Source organism: Psammomys obesus, unplaced genomic scaffold (assembly GCF_907164565.1).
Source record: "Psammomys obesus unplaced genomic scaffold, mPsaObe1.curated_primary_1811, whole genome shotgun sequence".
Classification (NCBI taxonomy): domain Eukaryota; kingdom Metazoa; phylum Chordata; class Mammalia; order Rodentia; family Muridae; genus Psammomys; species Psammomys obesus.
Genome location: NW_026596109.1, coordinates 21431247 through 21451794, shown reverse-complemented (window position 1 = coordinate 21451794; position 20548 = coordinate 21431247). Strand labels below are relative to the sequence as shown.

Here is a 20548-nt window from a genome sequence, read left to right as displayed (position 1 = left end):
ATTAAGTGACTTAATAAGTTAAATTTCCATTTCCTAAGAGAAAAAAAGCAGATTTCTTTTTCATTTAGAGCTTTATTTTTTTTAATTAAATTTATTCTTTGACAGTTTCATACATGAAGATAATACACAGTGGTCACACTTAGCCCACCTTTCTCTTTTGTTTTGTTTTTGTCTGTGTAGCCCTGACTGGAATGCACAGGTTTCTGCCTGACTCTCCCTCAAGGCCCTGGAACGAAAGGCCAGGGCCACCACACTGCCCACCACCTCATTTCCCTCCCATCCGCAACACGAGACCCCTTCCCACTTCATGTCCTCGTGACCCACTGAGATTAGCCAGCTTTCTGGAATTGCATGTGGAAGACAGCGAACTCACAGATCACTCAGCATTTAAGACAGTGCCCCTTCAAGCATCTATCAACCGCTAGTGGTTCCTCAGGGAGGGGCAGGGCCCAGGAGCCCCATCCTGACCCATGCAGGCATCTGCAGGTGCCGGGAGTTCTTGATTGCTACAGTTATGTGATCTTGGCAAGAAGGTTATGTCTGAGCATTCCTCATCTGAGCTGAGCCAGCTCATCTGCTATTTCTTCTCCTTAGTCTTTTATTTTTAAATCCACACATGAGAATGAATTGTGTGAGGTAAGCTTTGTGAGGGAGGTCATTGGAGATAGGGTTTCAGTTTATAGCTTGCACTGGACTTGAATTTAGGACCTTCCTTCCTCTGCCTCTCAAAAGTGTTTGAATTATACTCATGAGCCACAGCCCCCAGTCCAGATGTAAGCTTTTCTGTTCTGTTTTAAAATGGTACTTGCTTGGTTAGGGTTTCTACTGCTGTGATGAAACACCATGAACATAAGCAACTTGGGGAGGAAAGGGTTTATTTTGCTTACACTTGCATCACAAACAGAAGTCAGGGCAAAGAACTCAAGGCAGGAGGCAGGAACGGAAGCAGAAGCCAAGAAGGAATGCTGCTTACTGGCTTGCTCTTTGTGGTTTCCTCAGGCTGCTTTTGTTTGGCACCCAGGACCACAAACTCAGGGGTGGCACTGCCCACAGCGGGCGAGGCCCTCCCGCATAATCAAGAATGAAGATTGCACTCCAGGCTTGCCTAAGACCGAGCTTACAGAAGCATTTTCTCAACTGAGATTTCCTCTTCCGAGATACGCCAGGTGTATGCAAAGTTAACATGAAAACTAGCTAGCAGAGTACCTTTTTATTATTAGGAAAAAAGAATTATGTTCATATCTTTAAAATTTTTTTATTTCAAAATAATTCTAGACTTAAAAGGACTAAGTACAAAGGGACTTTTCCACTGGGTTGCGGAGTCGGCAACACTTCACCGTCTCAACAGACTCATGTATAATTCCTAGAAGACGTAAGTCCCACAACACCCACCATACCAGGAAGTTAGCATGAGAGACCACCGTCCTCTAACCCGAACGCTTCGCTCCCGTTGCCACTTGTCACAGACTTCATGATCCAGCCACCAGCCCACTTTGCAGTCAGCGCTTCTGTTGACACTCACGAGAGCAATTATTTAGTAGCCCACTGCTCCAGCTCCGTTTTACCTGCTACTAGACGTAGGCCTGTGAAGAAATGCTTTGGTTTTTGTTTGTTTGTTTTTCTTCGCACCTTTCTGAGTGTCAGTTCCAACAGGTCCAGTTACTGAGGGGTGGGTGTTGCTGGGTAAGGTATTGTCTGTCACCCTGTCCCAGTCGCAGTGTGCCTCTTCTCTCCCTTGCAGTCGGGCCAGCGTTTCACTCTTCAGATTTAGTATCCACTGAAGATCTCCGCTAGACTGACTGCCAGATTCTGCCGTTGTTTTTGCATGTGTTGATGGGGCATCCCACCGAAAGGCAGGGCCTTTCCTTCTCTCACTGCACTCGCTCACCGCATCCGTGTGGACCGTGGCCTTGCTTTTGCTCTTTGTGGGGTTGGGGATTGAACCAAGACAAAGCATCACTCTCACTAAGCTGAACACTCCACTCTCAGGTTCCCATGTTATTCAATGAGGTGGTCATTTGTTACTAATACTGTTCCTAAGTATTGGTCAGAGCAGTGAGAATTCTCAAGCTGTCCTTTTGACATTATCTCCATCATTCTTTGAGTATATTCTTTCTATAAAACAAAGCTGCTCCATGCTTACCTTTATATTTCCTCTGCACCAGCCATGAAATAAATAGGCAATTCCTCTACGAAGACCTGGTTCCAGTTGTGGAAATGGTATTTTTCTAGAATAAGCCTCTTACATTTATTATATGTGTGTTCACGCATGGACAGTTCACATGTGGCCAGGTCAGTTCTTGATACCATGTGGTTCTGGGGAGTAAACGTGGGCCATCAGGCTTGGCAGCAAAGAGGAAATGCTTCCAAACTCTGATGGCAAAACCCAACAAAGATATCATTAAGGGAAAACTCAGGCCAGTATCTCTGATGAACTTACATGAAAAACATTAAGATTCTACCAAGACACTGAGCCATCTCACTGACTGAAAAGTATTTAAAAAAATTTTTTTTTTTTTTTTTTTTTTTTTTTTTTTTGAGACAAGATCTCATATAGCCCAGGCTGGCCTTGATTTACTATGTAGCCAAGAATGGTCTTGAACTTTTGACCTTCCACATCCAAGAGCTTGGACTACACATGTATGTCATGCTTGCTCTATGTGATGCTGGAGGGAAGGGTCACAGGCAAGCTAGAGAAGGAACTGAGCTACAGCCCCAAACCCAGAAAGGTGTTTGTTGTTACTGTGAACTGCTGTTCCTAAGCCCTCTCACAGAAGACACATCTAGAAATACACTGAAAGCTATGAGCATAATGTCAGTATTTTCAATGCCTGCCATCCAGTTCTCCCTTTCAAAATTCTTAATTCTCTGCTCTGATGGTACATCTGACTCTCATTTGCCTCAGTATATGCCATAACATGTACACTTATATAACCCTTAAAAATGGCCAGCCTCCTATTGCTTCCTTCTTATTCCAGATCACTGCAGTGCTATTACCCACAAATCAATACAATCTGAACAGACTAATAATGATTTAGGAGATCAAACTAAGAAAAGTTTCAAAGAAAAAAAATGTCTAGGACCTGATGGTTTCACTGCTACCAAACATTTAAAGAACTGAGAGCAATCTCCAACTCCCCTAAAGCAAGCAAAGAGGAAATGCTTCCACTCTGATGGCAAAATCCAACAAAGACATCACTAGGAGAAAACTCAGATCAGCATCCCTGATGAGCAAACATGAAAAAAATCAATACGCCAGCAAGACAAATTCAATAGCATACTCAAAAGGTAGCTGCTCACTTTGAGCACCTGGGACCACCTCAAGGACTCAATGATGCTTCAATATGCCAAAAGCAGTCATAATTCCAATGTCATTTTTAGCAGGGCCGTTCTAAGATATGTATGGAACCACAAGAGAGCAAGCAATCAAAGTGAGTTTAAGCCAAAAGAACAAAGTTGGAGAGGGGAATGGTGACTCAACCTGAAATCCTAGGACTCAGGTGGCAGGTATGGGAAGATCATGAGTTTGAGGTATACAGCAAGATGCAGGCCAGTCTGACCCCCTTTCAAAATTGTAAACAACAAAGACTGAGGATATCACTCAGCCAACAGAATGCTTGCTCAGCATGCATGAGTCCCTGGATTCCATGCTCAGTACCTTGTTAAACTGGTGTGGTGATCATGCCTGAAACCCTAGCACTTGAAGGGTAGAAGTGGGAGAATCAAAAGTTCAGGTTCATCCTCAGTGACACAGGAACTGTGAAGCCAGCCTAGACTACAATATTTGATTTCAAAATGTCCTGATAATTACAGTAGTCAAAATAGTATGCATTTGCCCACATTATACCCACAAACTCCAGTCCAGAAATAAGTTCATGCATCTACATACAGCTGATTACTGACAAGTGTCAACACAATGGGGAAAGAACAGTAAAAGGTGTTGGGAACTGGGTCTACCAGCATCTGCATGCAATGAGCTCCTTAAACCACACCATATTAAAGGTCACCTGAAAACCACCTCAAATCTTCAGAGCTGAAACTAAAACTAGGGGGAAAACGAGGAAAAACATCTTGATTGTGATCTAGGCAATTGTGCTTCTGTATTTGTCACCAAAAGTGAGACAAGACAAATGGAATTAATGAAACAACAACAAAAAAGGCTTCTTTGGAGCAGCTAAGGAAGAATAAAGTGAAAAGACAACCTGTAGAATGGAAGGAAATATTTGAAAATATACTGTAAAATGAACTTTTATTCGCTTGCTTCAGTGATGGTCTCGGAGGATTACTGCCTCCTATTAACCTAGGCCTAGTCCTAGAAGCTTCTGGCCTCCTTAAAATCTAACCTAGATCTTAAACATTTTCAGCCTCTGAGACTTACTGCTTAATATGTTCACCTTTGGATAGCCCAGACTGGCATAAGCCATTTGTGGTGGTACATGCCTTTAATTCTAGCACTCAGAGAGGGCAGAGACTGATTGATGTGAGTTCAAGGCCAGCCTGGCCTACAAAGCAAGTCCAGGATAGCTAAGGCTACACAGAGAAGCACCTGTCTGAAGGTGGGGGCGGCAAACATTGGATTGCAGCAACAGCTACTGAATTAGATCAACCTGTAACACTTCAAAGATGTTTTAACATCAGACTGGAACTCAGGGAATATGTTACATTGGGGAAGAGGTTTTGCCTATATTTTCATACTTGATGAAAGACTGGGTTGCATCAAAATTAATAAAGGTCCAATCCGAATAAGAGAAGCTTTCAAGTGAAAGGCATGACTCAAGGAAGAGATGAAGAAAGACAACAATGCAGATGACACAGAAAGCAGATCCCCTTTGCATGGAGACAGCTTAACAAACCAGCTGAAGAGAGACAGACGGTTCATTAGACTGGCAGACCGGAAAAGCTTGATGCTGAAAAGGACTGTTGCTGAGGACCAGGACTGCAATTACCGAAGATCATTGCATTAGTGGCTGAGTGGATCTTCATAAGGACATTCGGACTGTTAAGTTTGTGATAATGAGAATTGTTTCTATTGTAAAAGTTAAACTGTGTGAAATCTTTAGCTTAAACAGAAGGGGGGAAGTTGTAGGAGAATTTTAATTCAGACACGGCTGCTCTGGCAAGAGATCAGATCCAAAGATCTAGGTCTGTGTGATCTGGCTAGAATACAAACACACCTTTAATCCAGAAGATAGAGGCAAGCAGATCTGGGTTCAAGGCCAGCCTGATAAAGAGCAAGTATCAGGTGAAGAAAAGCTTAGGTCCAGGTGTGGTGTACACACCTTTAATCTCAAACAATGAAGGTAAAGTTAGTTTGTAGAAGAAAGTACCCTTGTTTGAAAGAGAAGTCTAATTGAGTGGCAGAAAAAGTGACAAATCAGAGAAAGATCTGACAGAATAAGATATGCCCAACTCTCACGAGAAGAAAGAGGAAAGGAAAGCTACTTAAGGGACAATGGGAGAAAGAGGAGGCAGGTTTTTGTTTGCTTGTTTGTTTTTAACCAGTACAGTAATAGAGAAATGTGTTTCAGAGAAAGAAGTCAGGTGAAGACCAATGAACCAGAGAATGAGAAGGAGCCAGACGATTATAAAAGACTGCTGGAGATAGTTTGAGGTCAAGCAGAGCAACTCAGGGAGAGAGAGAGAGAGAAGGCATATTGAATAAGTCAGCTGGGAGAGCAATTTAAGCCAGAACAGCTGAGTTGAACCAGCCAACTATGAGTTCAGAAAGGGTGAGTATATTAAGCAGTAAGTCTCAGAGGCTAAAAATATTCTAGGCCTAGGTTAGATTGTACAGAGGCTGGAAGCTTCTGGGACTAGGCCTAGGTTAGCAGAAGGAGGCAGCAAGCCTCCCACAACAATTGAACCAGGCGAATAAAAGTTCATTTTACAGTACACATCTGATAACAGGTTGCTATCCAACACTCAACCCAACAGCAAGAACACAAAGGATGCCTAGGTGTGGTGATGCCTTTAATCCCAGCATCTGGAAGGAGGAGCAGGCAGAGCTCTGAGTTAAGAGGCCAGCCTGATCTCCTTAGCAAGTAAAAACATGTTTAAAAGAGAAAGGATGTAGTTGGTAAAATGGACCAAACCCACTATATATGTTCTCAAAAGAAAAAAGGCCAATAAGGCAATAGAGAAAACCTCATTAATCATCGGTGAATTGATAGGATACCACTTCATACTTATTAGAATAGCTGTTACTAGTAAGAGGGAAGATAGGGGCTAAAGAGATGGCCCAGCACTAAGGATACTTGCTGATCTTGCAGAGGATCCAAATTCAGTTCCCAGCATCCACACACAGGTAAGAAGCTGGTAAGACTTGCAGTATGTAGAAACCCTGCAGTGTTGGTGAGTGTACGTTGGTCCAGCTATTATGGGAGTTCCTCAATGAGGAAACCAGAACTACGATGTCATCTAGCAATCCCATTCCTGGGTTTATGTCTACATCCCAGATATACAGTGTAATGGTATTCAGCCATTAAAAAAGGAAATCCTATCATTTATAAAAATGAGGATAAACATAGAATAACGTGAGGCACAGAAAGACAAAACAGGATATAATTTATAGATGAAATCTAAAAATGCTCAAGTCATAGAATGGGATGTTGGAAGCTCAGAGTGCACTTGAGAGGAACTGAGGAAGTGACTGGTCAAAGGACACAATTTTGGGGTCATCTTTAAAGAATAAAATTGGGGCAGGTGAGATGGTACAGTGGGTAAGGGTACCTGCCCCTAATCTGATGACCTGAGTTTTGATTCATGGAACCCACATGATGAAAGGAGAGAACTAACCCTGCAGGCTGTTTGCTGGCCTCCACACATGCTCTCACACACAAATAGACAAATAACATTTAACAAAAAAAAAAAAAAATTGAACCTAAAACTGTGAGAGAAAGAACACACAGCCCTGGGCTCGCTCTCAGCCTCTGCTCTCTTCCATGGCCCCTCACGTCTCACCCCGTGTAAGGGCTCTGAGACAGCCACCTGCAAGCCATGAAGAGAAGTCTCAAAGAACCTGACCACACTGCCACCTGGAGATGGCTACTGAAAGAATCAGACTAATTTTGTAACCTGTTTCTTTTAATTGCCTTATAACTTATATTTTCAAGTTTTAGGCCCATGTTAATTAAAGCCTCTTAGAGCTTCTCCAGAAAGCCGAGGAATGTAAAAGTTCCTGACATCAGCTATCTGTGAGGGCAGAGATAAGGAAGAGAACAAGCAGAGATCCCTACTAAATGGAGAGTAAATCACCGGCTGGCGACTGTAAAATGAGCTTTGTTTGGAAACCGAGAGGAGTTAATCGCTCTCCCACCTTTAACTGTAGCTATATCTCATATGGCAGGAAATTCCAAACTGACTAGAAGATCAGATATTTACGACAGGACTGACCACACCTAAGGGTGACCAGAACTAACCAATTATTTTAAAAGTTAAACACCTCATCCAATCCCGAATTGCCAAGATAGCAACCCCAGGAGATTCCCGCCTTGTGTCTTTTAAAAACCTAAGGTCTTTGTCTCCCGGTGCCACTCCTTGCTGACCAGCAGCGGTGACCCCATTGCGCAAAGGTCAGAATGAACCTCTTGCGATTTTGCATCAATGGATGATTAGTTTCCTGAGTTCTCTTCATACCTTCTTATATTTAGGCTCTTGCTGGGCCTAACAGCTACATCCTAGTCTGCAGAAACAAGCAGAAACAAGCTGGGTGTGGTGGCCCACGACTTTAATCCCAGCACTCAGGGAGCAGAAGCGAATTGCTGTGAGTTTGAGGCCATCCTGGTCTACAAAGCAAGTCCAGGACAGCCAAGGCTATGCAGAGAAACCTGTCTCAAAAAAAAAACAAAAAAAAAACCAAAAGAGGAGGAGGAGCAACAGGAGGAGGAGGAGGAGGAGAGAAGGAGGGGGGAGAGGGGAGAGAAGGAAGAAGGGGAGGAGGAGGAGGAAGAGGAGAAGAAGACAGCTAGCATAGTTCCAGGACAGCTTGAGCTACAAAGTAAGACCCTGTCATGAAAAAGCAACAACAAAAGCCATTTCTTAAGTCTCTTCTTGAGACTACCATTTCAAAGAGTAGTTAACAGACAGAAGCACCTCCTGAGAACACTTTATAAAGATATCTAATGTCTCTAAACAACCCCAAATAGCTACCCCTTATTACAAAAAAGTTAAAAACAATAAGGAAACTTCATTGATACTTTGTTAGCAAATAGCAAAGTTTTAGAAAATGGTTTATTTGTTATATCACCAAGAAAAAAAAAATCACAGTATACAAAGATATTGCAAAAGTAACACAATATTCTGTACAATAAAATACATCTTTACATTAAAAAAATATTTCATCTTGATATAAAGGTAACAGTATCAGAACTTTAAAAAACAATTCATTATTTATCATCAATCATATAAAATCAGTTTCAAAGCAGAAAGCTCAGTGGTAGAGCACTAACTCTAACATGTATGAGAGAGACTCTGGGTTCAATTCCAGTGTGATGCCCCCTTCCTCTTCTCTCCAAAATGTAGAGTGTGGTGACATATGCCTACAATCCCAGTACTCAGAAGGGAGAGGCAGTAGATATTAAATTTAAGGTAAAAACAACAACAAAAGATGTCACTTGTTTTGTTGGGCTCTATTAACCAATGGCATTTTAAAATTATCTGACTGATGGCTGACGGAGGCCCCCAGTGTTGCCCAGGCTGAACCTGAATTCCTCCCTCCAGCCTCAGCCTTCTAAGTGTTGGAAGCCGCAGGCATGTGTCACTACGGCTGGTTCACTATGAGGTCTAGTGAAGACTGGATGTCATGCAATTATCCCACAGGCCTCCAGCCCTATCTTACTCCACAGTTCATGGGAAGTTACACTTTGGTTAATGAAGCTTAGAAAGAAAATTAGACAAGATGAATTTGGTATTTTAACAAAAAATTTACAGATCTGCTGTTGGGAGCTGTTGATCTGCCAGCTGCTTTGATAGTTAAATCTCAGTGGAACGACTGCTTTTACCAGGCCTTCACTGAAGTCAGGGAAGAATTCGCAAGTCCATCTCCTTTTGTTTGTGACAGCAGGTGGGATAGCTTGTGAAGATCACACTCTAGCTTCACCTCCTTGTAAATTTAACCCATTGTTCTGAGCTGTTTTTACTCTGGCTTAAAAGTTCTCTGTAATAAAGTCAGGCGGCTGCTGGCTGGTCAGGTTTGGAGCCTCTTGGAAAAGTCCCATGTGTGTTGTGTGTTTAGTTTATTAATTTTAATCCTCACTCCCAACTCAAGAACCATTCAACTCTGCTGGCAGGCTCCGGCAATCTGCTAATAGCCCTAAAACGTCAATTTGTTGAGGAACCAACTTTGTAATTGAATTCAAAGTATTCAATGAATTTTGTTTGTGAGGGTTTTGTTTTTTTGTTTTATAATGTTGTTCCATGTAGTCCTGGCTATCCTGGAACTTGCTCTGTGGATCAGACTGGCCTCAGACTCACAGAACTCATTGACTGTCTCTGCTCCTCAAGCGATGGGATTACCTGAGTGCTGGGATTAAAGGCACCACTACCTGGCTTGTTTGTGATTCTTTAAAGTTCCAAAAACTTGAAAAATATAAAGAACGAAAACTCCTGAAGTTGTTAGGAGGCAGAAACAGGCAGACTTGTGTGAGTTGTAGGCCAGTCGGGGCTACAACAGGGTACCCTGCCTCAAAGCAAAACAAAAACCAAGCAAACCAAAAGACCCTCTGCAGCTGTAGAAACAAGCTGATTAAACAAGCGGCAACCGCCTCAGAGCCATGCTCGGAAAAGTGCAGTTGCTTGTTAAAAAGTTACGTCTTTATAGTAAAAAAGAGGGTGGGGCACAATGCAGAGTACAGACCACTGCCTCAGACTGGGGACGCAGAGGCCTCTGAGTTAGAGGCCAGCCTGGTCTAGAGGGTGAGTTCCAGGACAACAGGCTACACAGAGAAACCTGTGTTTGGGAAAAACAACCTCCCCCCCCCCCAAACAAAACAAAACAAAACAAAAAAAAAACCCAAAGCAAGACAAAAAACAATGAGGATGCAAGTGGGTTTTTGGTCTTTTTGCATACATGAAAAAAAAAATGTGATTACTTTTGAGACTTGATCTTATCTACTATTGACCTCATGCTTTAAATTCTGCCAGGATGTTCAGTTAAAATATTAATGTGAGCCAGGTGCAGTAGCACATACCTGAAATCCCAGCACTCTGGGAGGCGGAGGCAGAGACAGATCTCTGTGAGTTCGAGGCCAGCCTGGTCTACAAAGTGAGTCCAGAGAAACCCTGTCTCGAAATCTATATATTCGTGTGGCTATGTCTTAAAGGGAAGAAAGACACTGGATAAACCCGACGCCTTCATCCCTCCTGGCCCACCGCTGGGCTTGCAGGAGTCGCGTGGGCTTTGCACATAGGACACAGAAGCAGTCTAGCCTCTGCATACTCAGCCTCTGAAAACAAACCTGAAATCTTGCAGAAGCACCTTCACATATGTCAAAGTACTCCCAATGAAAAACCCAATTTTTACAGAGAAATCCAGTCACACATTTTCAAAGTAGAGCCAATAACCAATATTTCCCTTGATAAGAAAGCATACTCTGAAAGAGTAAGGCCTCCAAAAGCTTCTCCACAGCTGTCAACTTAGACATTAGTCTAAAGAGAAACCTGTGTCATAGTCTCACAAAGCGTTTCCTCCCCTGTGACTTTTCTCTCCTGGGTGATGAGAATGTTTGGATAGTAGACCAATCAGGACTACATGAGGAACACAGCTATTGGTTTGTTATCTTTGACTTACATATTGCAATTTAAAGTGTTTCTTTTCAGACATCACTTAGTACAAAGCACACCCTGGGAAGCATGACGGCCAGGTTTTTGTTTTTCTGGGGGTGGGCACTGAATCTTGGGCTGTGCATGCTAGGTGCTCCACCACTGAACTATACCAAAGAACAATCCCCACCGCCACCCCATTTTCACTTTATGTTTTGAGATAAGAACTCACAAAGCTGTTCCCTTGAACTCACTCTGCAGACAGGGCAGGCCTTGAACTTGTGATCTGTGTGCCGGAGTATCTGAGATTCCAGGCCAGAACCAGCAGACCTATCGAGGCTAACTGACTAAAACCAGTCTCTCTTCTTTATATTTTTTTCACACTGTCTGAGAGCTTATGGTAATTTTTCAATATATTAATTTATGATTAAAACAATATGGTACAATTATCCTGGATTGCCAGTTCTAGGTCTCACCATGGAAAATGTAGTTTTTCTGAGGCTGTGGAAACAAGCCAGAGCACAGCATGACAAACTGACAACCCAGTTACTCTACACTAAGATTCTTTTAATGGTGAATTAATTAGCAAAGGAAAAGGCTGTTAGGACAGGAAGTCATCAGGCTCTGATGACAGGGGTCAGAACAGAAGTTTAGAGGTGCTGATAAGAACCTCTGGGGTCCCAAACACGGTGGCTACACAGTTTTCACACAAGCAAAACTTCTTCACATTGTACCTCAAAGTTTTTCCATGCTTCTATGGTTGACTGTATGTATGATTCCTCTTAAGAAAAAAACCATCTTTAAGGACAAGAGTGCAACATCATTCGCTTATTTTCTACACAGAACATAGTACACTGTACAATACACAGTCACAAGGATGTCATATAATTTACGGCATGAACGCTGGCTACTGACATCTGTGCGGGCAAACTGTCACGGGGTACTTCAGGGGCACTTGAGATACGACATGCCACATGCAGAGGCAGGATTTCCACCTGATACTGTTGGTACTACGATTTCCAAGAGAGCTGCTTTGGGTCTCAAAGGGCCTCAGGGTAGTTTTTATGCTCTTCTTTTATAATGTTGTTGTCGTAATTCTGGGTATCAAACACAGGGCCGTGGTCTACCACAAAGTTATGTGCCAGTGTCTGCATATTTCTTTTTTTTTTTTTTTTTTTTTTTTTAAGAGAAAGGCCGTCTGCCAGAAGAAAAGTATGTCTCACAAGACAGGTCATCTAGGCCTATTTTTCCTGAAGGGTGAAGCACTTTTCTCATTAAAAACCGTATCCTCAAATACGATTTTTATAGTCACCCTCCCATGTCTAACAAATAGCTACCATTTATTCAGCACCAATGATGCCAGAGTCTGTGTCAAGTGCCGGAGTCCCGAGTGAGACGCACACTTAACCGACTTAAGTCTGTAACATGGGAGCATAGCACACAGCTACACCTCACCTCGGCTGCAGCAGCAGGACCAGACCCTCCCTGCAGAGAAGCTGCTGCTGAAAGGTAAGTGTTAGGAGCAGAGGCAGAATGGGCCACATAGACGGAGATCCGCGGGAAAAATTCAACATCTTCCAACCACAAAGTTAAAAGGAACAGGGTGCCTAAAAAAAATGTTGAGCATATGGAAAAGATATTTATTGGAGAAAAAGAATGAAGAGATGCAAGAGCCTTTGAGTAGGAAGACTCAAAAGGACTATGTATGAATTGAGGAAAATCAAATATGACTGAGCTTTCTGTTAAATATATCTAGTGTCAGCAGTAATGCAACTGGAAAAGCAGAGTGTAAGAGAAGGCAGTTGATATGAGCATTCACACAGCATGAGAGAAAGCTGCCGCAGTGGTCTGATGAGAGTACCTCCTGAGGGCTGGGCTTAGGAACCCAGGGGATGCAGTCCCTCAGCAGGCTGCAGGCTGTGGACAGGGCAGATGAGTAGGGAAAAAAAGACTTGGGATTTGACAAGGAATGGGGTGAACTAAAGACAGATAGATGAGAAGATGGAGGCACAGCACTTCAAAGTTAAACGTGGAAGGAAGGGGCACCATGTGAATAGGGTTTTTGGAACTTTGGGGGATATTTTTCAGCACTTCCTTTAAAGCTCAAGAAGATATTTATTCTGTTTATACAAAGGAAGCAAAAACTAAATGGTGATGTGAGGATACTGGGGAAAGGAGGAAAGATGTAGTGGAAAGTGGAATTTGGATCCCTTCAAAGCCAGGCGAACACAAATGCAACCAGGGAATCATGTAGCAAATGCGCTGTAAGTTATAAGATGAGCTGTGATCAGCCAGTAGCACCCGGAAGTAAAACATCAACTGCAAACACTCTACACACAGATGCAGAAGTACCTTACTTCAACTTAGAGGAGAAACTGTGAGACGAGTCAATGTGTAAGCACCATCTGCTGAGCGTTCTAATAGCTGTGTCTGTTAGTGCCTGCTCATACAAAATGCCTGTGATTAGTCTGAGCTGGGCATGTATGCCTCTCCCAGCAAAGCTCTGTCTATGATCCCCAGCACCACATGACTGTGGTGTGGGGTATACACTGGTCATCCCAGCATTCCAGAGGCAGAGCAGGAGGAGCCTCAGGTCAAGGTCACCTTTGGCTACATAGCAGGTTTGAGGCCACCTAGTCTCAAACAAAAGTTCAAAAGAGGTGGTCAGCTTTGCAAATATATCGAGGGAATGGCCTTCTGGATTTGCTGATTGGACAAATATGGGAGACAAAAGAAGAATCAAGGGTGGCATCAAGGTTTTTGCCTTAGCTGGAAGCCTGGCATGACAATTTACATTGCCTTAGCAGCTGGAAGCCTGGCGAAGACTGAAGGACAACAAGTCTGAGAGAAAAGTTCAAAACTTAGGTATGAATATACTAGGCTAAAACAAATGTTATGTTTTCTTTTTTTTCCACAGGGGTTGAACACAGCATCTTGCAAATGTTAAGCAAGCCCTACCACTAGGTCACAGCCTTAATCTTTTCTATTTTTGAGACAAAATGTTCAGCCCAAGCTGGTACTGAACTTATTACTATATAGCTCAGGCAAGTATTGAACTTGCAGTCTCGAGTAGGGAGATGACAGACATGAGCCAGACTATCTGGTTAATTCTTCATAGAGAAGTAGACATGCTTTATGAGATCAAAGGTGGATCAAAGGCATCTAATGAAGAAAAGGCTCACTCAAGAAAAACTCTTTTTCTTGAAAATATGGGCATAAAGCTAATTTCATAAGTTTAAAGATAAGGGTCTAAATAATATAGAATAGAAAAAAAAATCTTCCATGTGTTGAAAGCTCACTTCAGCACGTGTGACACACACACACACACACACACACACACACTCTCTCTCTCTCTCTCTCTCTCTATCTCTCTCTCAAAATACCAAGAAATCTCAGAAAACCCCTTAGGGGTCACTTTGGCCTATGGGCCTTAACAATAATGAATTTATTTCCCAATGGCATAGCCATTACATGTTTTACCTTATATCTGCTTGAAAGCAAATATCAGTTCATTTAACTAATACATTAATACGTTATGAAAGACACATAGCTTGTCTTAGAGAAATACGGAAAACAGTTCACATCGAGCACATGTACTTTAGGTCTATCTTTCAAAGTAAGAAACAGCAGAGCCTTGTAAAGTTCCTCCTTCTGAACTTTCTCTTTATACTCTATACACCTAAAGTTTTATAGCTCTCTAGATTTATGTCCTGCAAGTTATATTTTAAAAAAACTATAAGCAAAGGCATCACTCAACTGGTCACTTTGCAGAGTATCGATACTTGAATACTGACTACTCTGAACAAAATTATGATTACTTGCTTCATTTGATGGTTCAGGCTCATTTATCAGGCCATTGTCTACACAATTGAAGTTTGATCTATCAAATGCATCTGGCTGGGAAACAAAAGCAGAATTGGCACTGGTGCCTGCTGATATACCCATAGAAGACATCTGATGTAGTTGTCTCAGCTCTTGTGGGTCTAACCTTGAATTACATGAGGGGTTTTCAAGATTGATGCTCACAAGTCTTGGATTATCAGTGTCCCCCATGCTATCACTGCTGGTTGTCATCACATTCACAGGGCGATTAGATAGCATGTTGACATCAGAAATACTATATAAGTCAGCTGGTGACATGGATGATGTTTCCATTCTAGCTAGGTCATCAGTACCATAGAGGCAAGCATTAGAAGCACTTAAATCGCTCGCACTGGGCCCGTCTAGGAATGGAAGGATACCTTGCGAATTAGAGGAAAGTGTCCCCGCTGAGAAACTACTCAGAGTGTTTGTACTGACTGGCTGTGAGGTGGGGTGGGTCACTGATGTCCAGCTGGTAGGCTGATGGACCACTGAGGGTACGGCTGGTGGGTGATGTGGCAATCCACTTGAGATGGAAGCAGACGAAGAATAGTAGGGTTCGGCTTGACTTGGAACTCCTGAAGACCTGGGCATTTCTGCTAAAACTGTACCATGAGAAAACAAGTTTGATTCTGTAGAAAGAAAATATATTTTACAGAGTAAGAACAACAGATTGATGTAGAGCATTATTTCTGAATTAAAATGATAAGAACACACTAAAAATTTTCCAGGGAACTGATACATTGCAAATAAAAAAAAATTAAAGCACAAAATTCATTACATGAACTGAAAGCTAAATTCTGTAACATGTAAACTGCTTTATAAATAGATGAAAAGTGATTTTTATAAGTTATTTTGGCATATGTAATTTTCTTCCAGTTAAATATGAAAATCCAGCTTCTTGTACCATATAGGTACATTTTTAAAATGTAGAAGATAAATATTAGAATATAAATTAACAGGTATCCAACAGCCAAAATCATCTTATAATTTCAACTTTTAAGAGAAAATGGAGAGATGAAGAAGACATCCATTTGGGAAGACTGAAAACTACACATAGTTTTAAAGGCTTATTAAGATATGATCCTAAGGTCTTACAAAATTCCACATCACAAAAACCTGAGGAGAAATTTCTATATTTATTTACATATTACACAAGTATTATACAAACCAGGATAAAGTACCAACTTAAGAATGTAAGATGGAGAACTTGCTAGGGGCTCACAAGATACCTTCTATAAACGGCCAGATCAAGATTTCTGGGGTGAACAATGTGTGCTAGAACTATTTGACTCTGTTGCTGTAGCAGAATTAAGAGGGGCTGGGAATGACAGCAGGGGCTCAGCATGCCTGAGGTCCTTCCCATGCCTACCACATCTATAGAATTTTCTGTGGCACACGGAATTTACCAGTGTATGAATAAAATCCCCCAAATATAGTCAGTTTCATACATAACCTTCAGAGGTAGAGTCCAGTACAATTCAATACTGAAAGTATGAAAATCTGTAGAAAAGAAAAATATTCAAAAAGCATTTGTTAGTAAAAAGTGAAATCACAGTATTTTATAGGGATGAAATACCTTTTTTGATGAATCTTCCTTCTCCAATCGACCCCCCTGGGACAGTTCTTGGTCTCTCAGGAAAGCTAGCTGCTATGATAAAGGTTTTCTATTATTAAATGTAATTTGAAAAATATTTCATCATTTAAAAATCTTTAAAAACAAAATAAATAAAACAAATTTATTTACATATAAATTAATCCAAAATATTCTTACCACAATCTTGCAGCAATTTATGAAAAAGCAGAGTTGTCTTTTGTTTCTTTGACTTATTGCCATATGCATCTGATTAAAAGGGAAAACAGGAAAGCAGTGAATCGTGGGATTCAACCTCCCTTCACCATGAACAGGTGCATTTTTAACATACAGAAATGCTCCAAACAAATGCAAGTAATATGGACCTCTAAGTACATTACTTTGCAATACATCCTGTATCAGTTGAAAAGGATGCTTTTAGTAATTTTTAAAAAGCTTAAAATAGTCATTTTTCACCCAAAAAACACCTGTAAGTCAACTTAAACTAATGAAATAAGTCTGATAAGATATAGACCAAAACAGATACCACTTTCTTATTAACAAATTTCCTAAGCCAGGTACAGTGGTGCATGCCTTTAATCCCAGCACTTGGGAGACAGAGGCAGGCAGATCTCTGAGTTCCAGGTCAGCCTGGTCTACAAATAGAGTCCAGGACAACTAGGACTACACAGAGGAACCCTGTCCTGAAAAACAAAACAAAAACAAATTTCCTACCTATAAAAGGGCACAATAAGTATAAAAATAAATCCAATATATACATATATAGAAAGAAAATATGATCTAACAGTTCAAGAACTCTAAAATTATTCAAACCCTCCTAAGAAATGTAAAGAGCACGGAAAAAAAAACCCAAAACAAAAATATACAACTTAAAACTTGTAGAAAAGATATAGATTCTGAATATATAAAACTGTACATGTTTACTTTCAATGTTATTGGCATGCTCGGCTTAAGAAAGTGACCCTTGAGCTGAGCGCAGAGAGCAGCCCATTCAGCACTGGCTGGCATGCAGGGACCAGAGTTCTTCCTGGCACAGCAAAGGGCAGCAGACAGCACAGTGGCGCGCTGCTGCCCTCCACAGCCAGGCAGGGGGCAGGAGGGCCACTCACTCATCCTTAGCCACACAGCGAGTTCAGAGACGGCACAGGGTACAGGAGACTGTTTCCACTTCTCACACACGCACACTGTGTATATGCATTACTATCAATTTGTCACACCTTTTTCATCTGGCAGGTATCTAAAATCCATAGGTTCACTAACTTCCTGGTCAGAAGGTCTCCGCAGCTGCATTTTCACTGTCACAGGCTCCAATATAGTTCTGCAATATGGAGGAGTCTTGAAAACAATGGCTACTTGGCGGTGTACATCAGCTTGTGAAAAAATACCTTTGGCTTCCCAGTCATTCAACACAAAACGAACTTCTATATCATCTAGTAAATAAGATGCCAAAGAATAATAACAATGGGGAAACAGTAAAATACATATTTTAATCAAATATACATTACCAATTCAGTTAAACAAAACTGATAAATACCTTTCTGAACTTTGTCACAAAGTAGAAATATTTCATCTCCTCCTCTGACACTTCCACAGTTCTTGTTTACACGACAAATCCTTAATTCTGCAGTATTTGGGGCACCTAAATATAAAGGATTTTTAAAAATGGGTCTCAGTTAACATTAACATTGCCTTAGTTAATGTTACTATTGCTGTGATGAAACACCATGACCAAAAGCAACTGGGGAGGAGAGAGTTATTTCCCACACAGTTCCATGGAACAGTTCATCATCCAGAGCACTAAGGGCATGAACTCACACAGGGCAGGAACCTAGAGGCAGGAGCTGATGCAGAGGCCACGGAAGGGTGCTGCTTAGTGGGGTGCTCCTCGTGGCTTGCTCAGCCTGCTTTCTTACAGAGCCCGGAACCACCAGCCAGCCCTGGGGTAGCCCTCCCAGTGGACCACTAAGAACAGCCCACAGGCTTGCCTATAGCCAGATCTTATGGGGACAATTTCTCAACTGATGCTCCTTCTCTGGTGATGCTAGCTGTGCCAAGCTGACATAAAACTAGCCAGTGCAAGCATTATATTTTACTGTTTGTAAGGAGAAGAATTTGACGAAAATGTTTTAGAGAATAAACAAAAACTTTAATGTACAGATAAAGGAAACTAAACATTTTGTGTCTATGGTGTAAGTGTTGAAGTATGTGTAAGTGTAGGTGAGTATGTGTCATGACAGGAGTAGAACAGGTATCTTGTGCTGCCAGCCCTTGATCTCCACCTCTTTTGAGACTGTTTGCAGCTGCGCACACTGGGCGAGCCGGCCTTTGAACCTGAGCAATTCCCCTGCCTCTTCCTTCCGTCTCTCTGTGACTACAGTAGTCTTCTTATAGCATGCCTATCTCCCTATGGCAGTGCAGGATCCTGCCCAGGACTATTCTGACAGTTGTCCAAGGCATCTAAGGCTCTCTGGTGAGATCATTTACTACTATGGCCCAGTATTCTACATGCAAAGCAGGCAGAACACACACTACTGGTGAGTTTGTGTGAGTGTGTGTATGTGTGTGTGTACAAAATATTTTGGATGAAAGTCTTAAAATATTTTCAAATAAAATTCTATATCCTTTGATGTAGTGTTTGTCAAAATCTATGCTTCTAAAAGCAAATGCCAGAAATATTGGTATAAGATCTGAAAATTCAGGAGCCAGTGAGATGGTTAAGTAGGTAAAGGTGCCTGTTGCAAGCCTGATGACTTGAGTTTGACCCCGGGGAAACAAATGGGAGAAGGACAGAAGTAAGTCCTGCAAGTTGTCTTCTAACCTACACACACAGACAGACAGACAGATGACAGAGAGATGTGTTTAAAATGCACACATAAATTTATTTCAGTATAATGCCTACAAAAATAAATAAATAAATAAATAAATAGATAGATAGATAGATAGATAAAAGGAAACAAGCCAAATATCCTTTAACTGGGTAATGATTTCTTAAAATTAATATATAGCCATATAGAAATATGCTGGCAGGCAAGGTAGCACAGGCCTTTACTCCTAGCACTTAGGAGGCAGAGACATAGGCAGGGGCAGAGGCAGAAGGCAAGAGACAGAAAGGAAGAGACAGAGGCAGAGAGGCAGAAAGGCAGAGAGACAGAGGCAGAGAGGCGGAGGCAGAAAGGCAGGGACAGAGGCAGAGGGATCTCTGTGAGTTCAAGGCCAGTCTGGTCTACAAAGTGAGTTTAGGACAACCAGGACTGATACACAGAGAAACCCTGTCTTAAAACACAAAAACAAAAAAGAAAAGAAAATATGCAGTTGCTTAAAACCTAAGTGAGGCTTGCGGTGTAGCTCATGCCCTCGGTTCCTTGCCAGCAATGTTTACAAAGAAGAGAGGGCTGAAAAGATGGCTCAGAGGCTAGGAGCACTAACTGTTCTTCCAAAGGTCCTGAATTCAATTCCCAGCAACCAGGCTCATAAACATCTACAATGAGATCTGGTGCCTTCTTATGGCCTGCTGGCACACATACAGGCAGAATACTGTATAAATAATAAGTAAGTAAATAAATAAATCTTTAAAAAAATAAAAAGAAAAATGTGACTGAAAAAGGTTCAAGATACATTGCTGAGAAAAAAGTTTTGGGATCTTTTCTTTTCTTTTCGTCTTTTAAGACAGGATCTCATATAACACAGGATGGTCTTGAACTCCCTATTCTTAAACACAGCCAAGGATAACTCTGAATTCCTGATCCTCCTGCCTCTGCTTCCCAAGTGCTATGATTATAGGCATGCACTACCACTATTGGCTTGGAAAGGAGTTTTTAAAAGAGCATTGATCCTTTTTTTAAACGTTGCTAAAATTAGTACATGAATGGTGGTGATGAGAAAGATGGCGGTGTCTGTGTTTGTACAAAGGAACTGCAATGCGTGCTTGAGGACAGCGGCCATTTCTGCAAGAGATTAAAGTGATTTGCTCTTCTTACCTGTGTATATATACTTTAATTTTTTTCTGTAATGAACACTGCTTCTTTTTGTTGTTTATTTGACACAGGATCTCTCTTTGTACCGTGGAACTCACAATGTAGACCAGGATGGCCTCAAACTCACAGAGATCTGCCTGTCTCTGCCTCCTAAGGGCTTGGGCTAAAAGACATGCCCCACCACACACAGCTTCTTTTTGTTTCTTGAGGTAAGGTCTCAATGTACAGCCTATAATGCCTTCAAATGTTATCCTCCTCCCTTATCCTTCTGACTGCTAGATGCATGAGCCACCGCCTAACATACTTCTTTTCTAATTATAATAATGCTTTAAATTCTTTACAATTAAGGAAATAAAACAAG

At 41.6% G+C, this 20548-nt stretch overlaps 1 protein-coding gene across 3 annotated transcripts in view; it reads right to left on the bottom strand.

Moving 5' to 3' along the window:
• Positions 1 to 7878: 7878 nt before the first annotated feature.
• Rel (REL proto-oncogene, NF-kB subunit) overlaps positions 7879 to 20548 on the bottom strand; it is a 37162-nt gene continuing 24492 nt past the window's right edge. For 2 of the 3 annotated variants that reach the window (XM_055628978.1, XM_055628981.1), the window contains exons 6-10: positions 17748 to 17852; positions 17431 to 17643; positions 16394 to 16462; positions 16199 to 16270; positions 7879 to 15251 (exon numbers count right to left, since the gene is read on the bottom strand). In XM_055628978.1, coding sequence (XP_055484953.1) covers positions 14476 to 15251; positions 16199 to 16270; positions 16394 to 16462; positions 17431 to 17643; positions 17748 to 17852 — 1235 coding nt within the window. In that variant the 3' untranslated portion in view covers positions 7879 to 14475. The remainder of the gene's footprint in view (positions 15252 to 16198; positions 16271 to 16393; positions 16463 to 17430; positions 17644 to 17747; positions 17853 to 20548) is intronic. The other variant, XM_055628980.1, reaches the window with a different exon arrangement.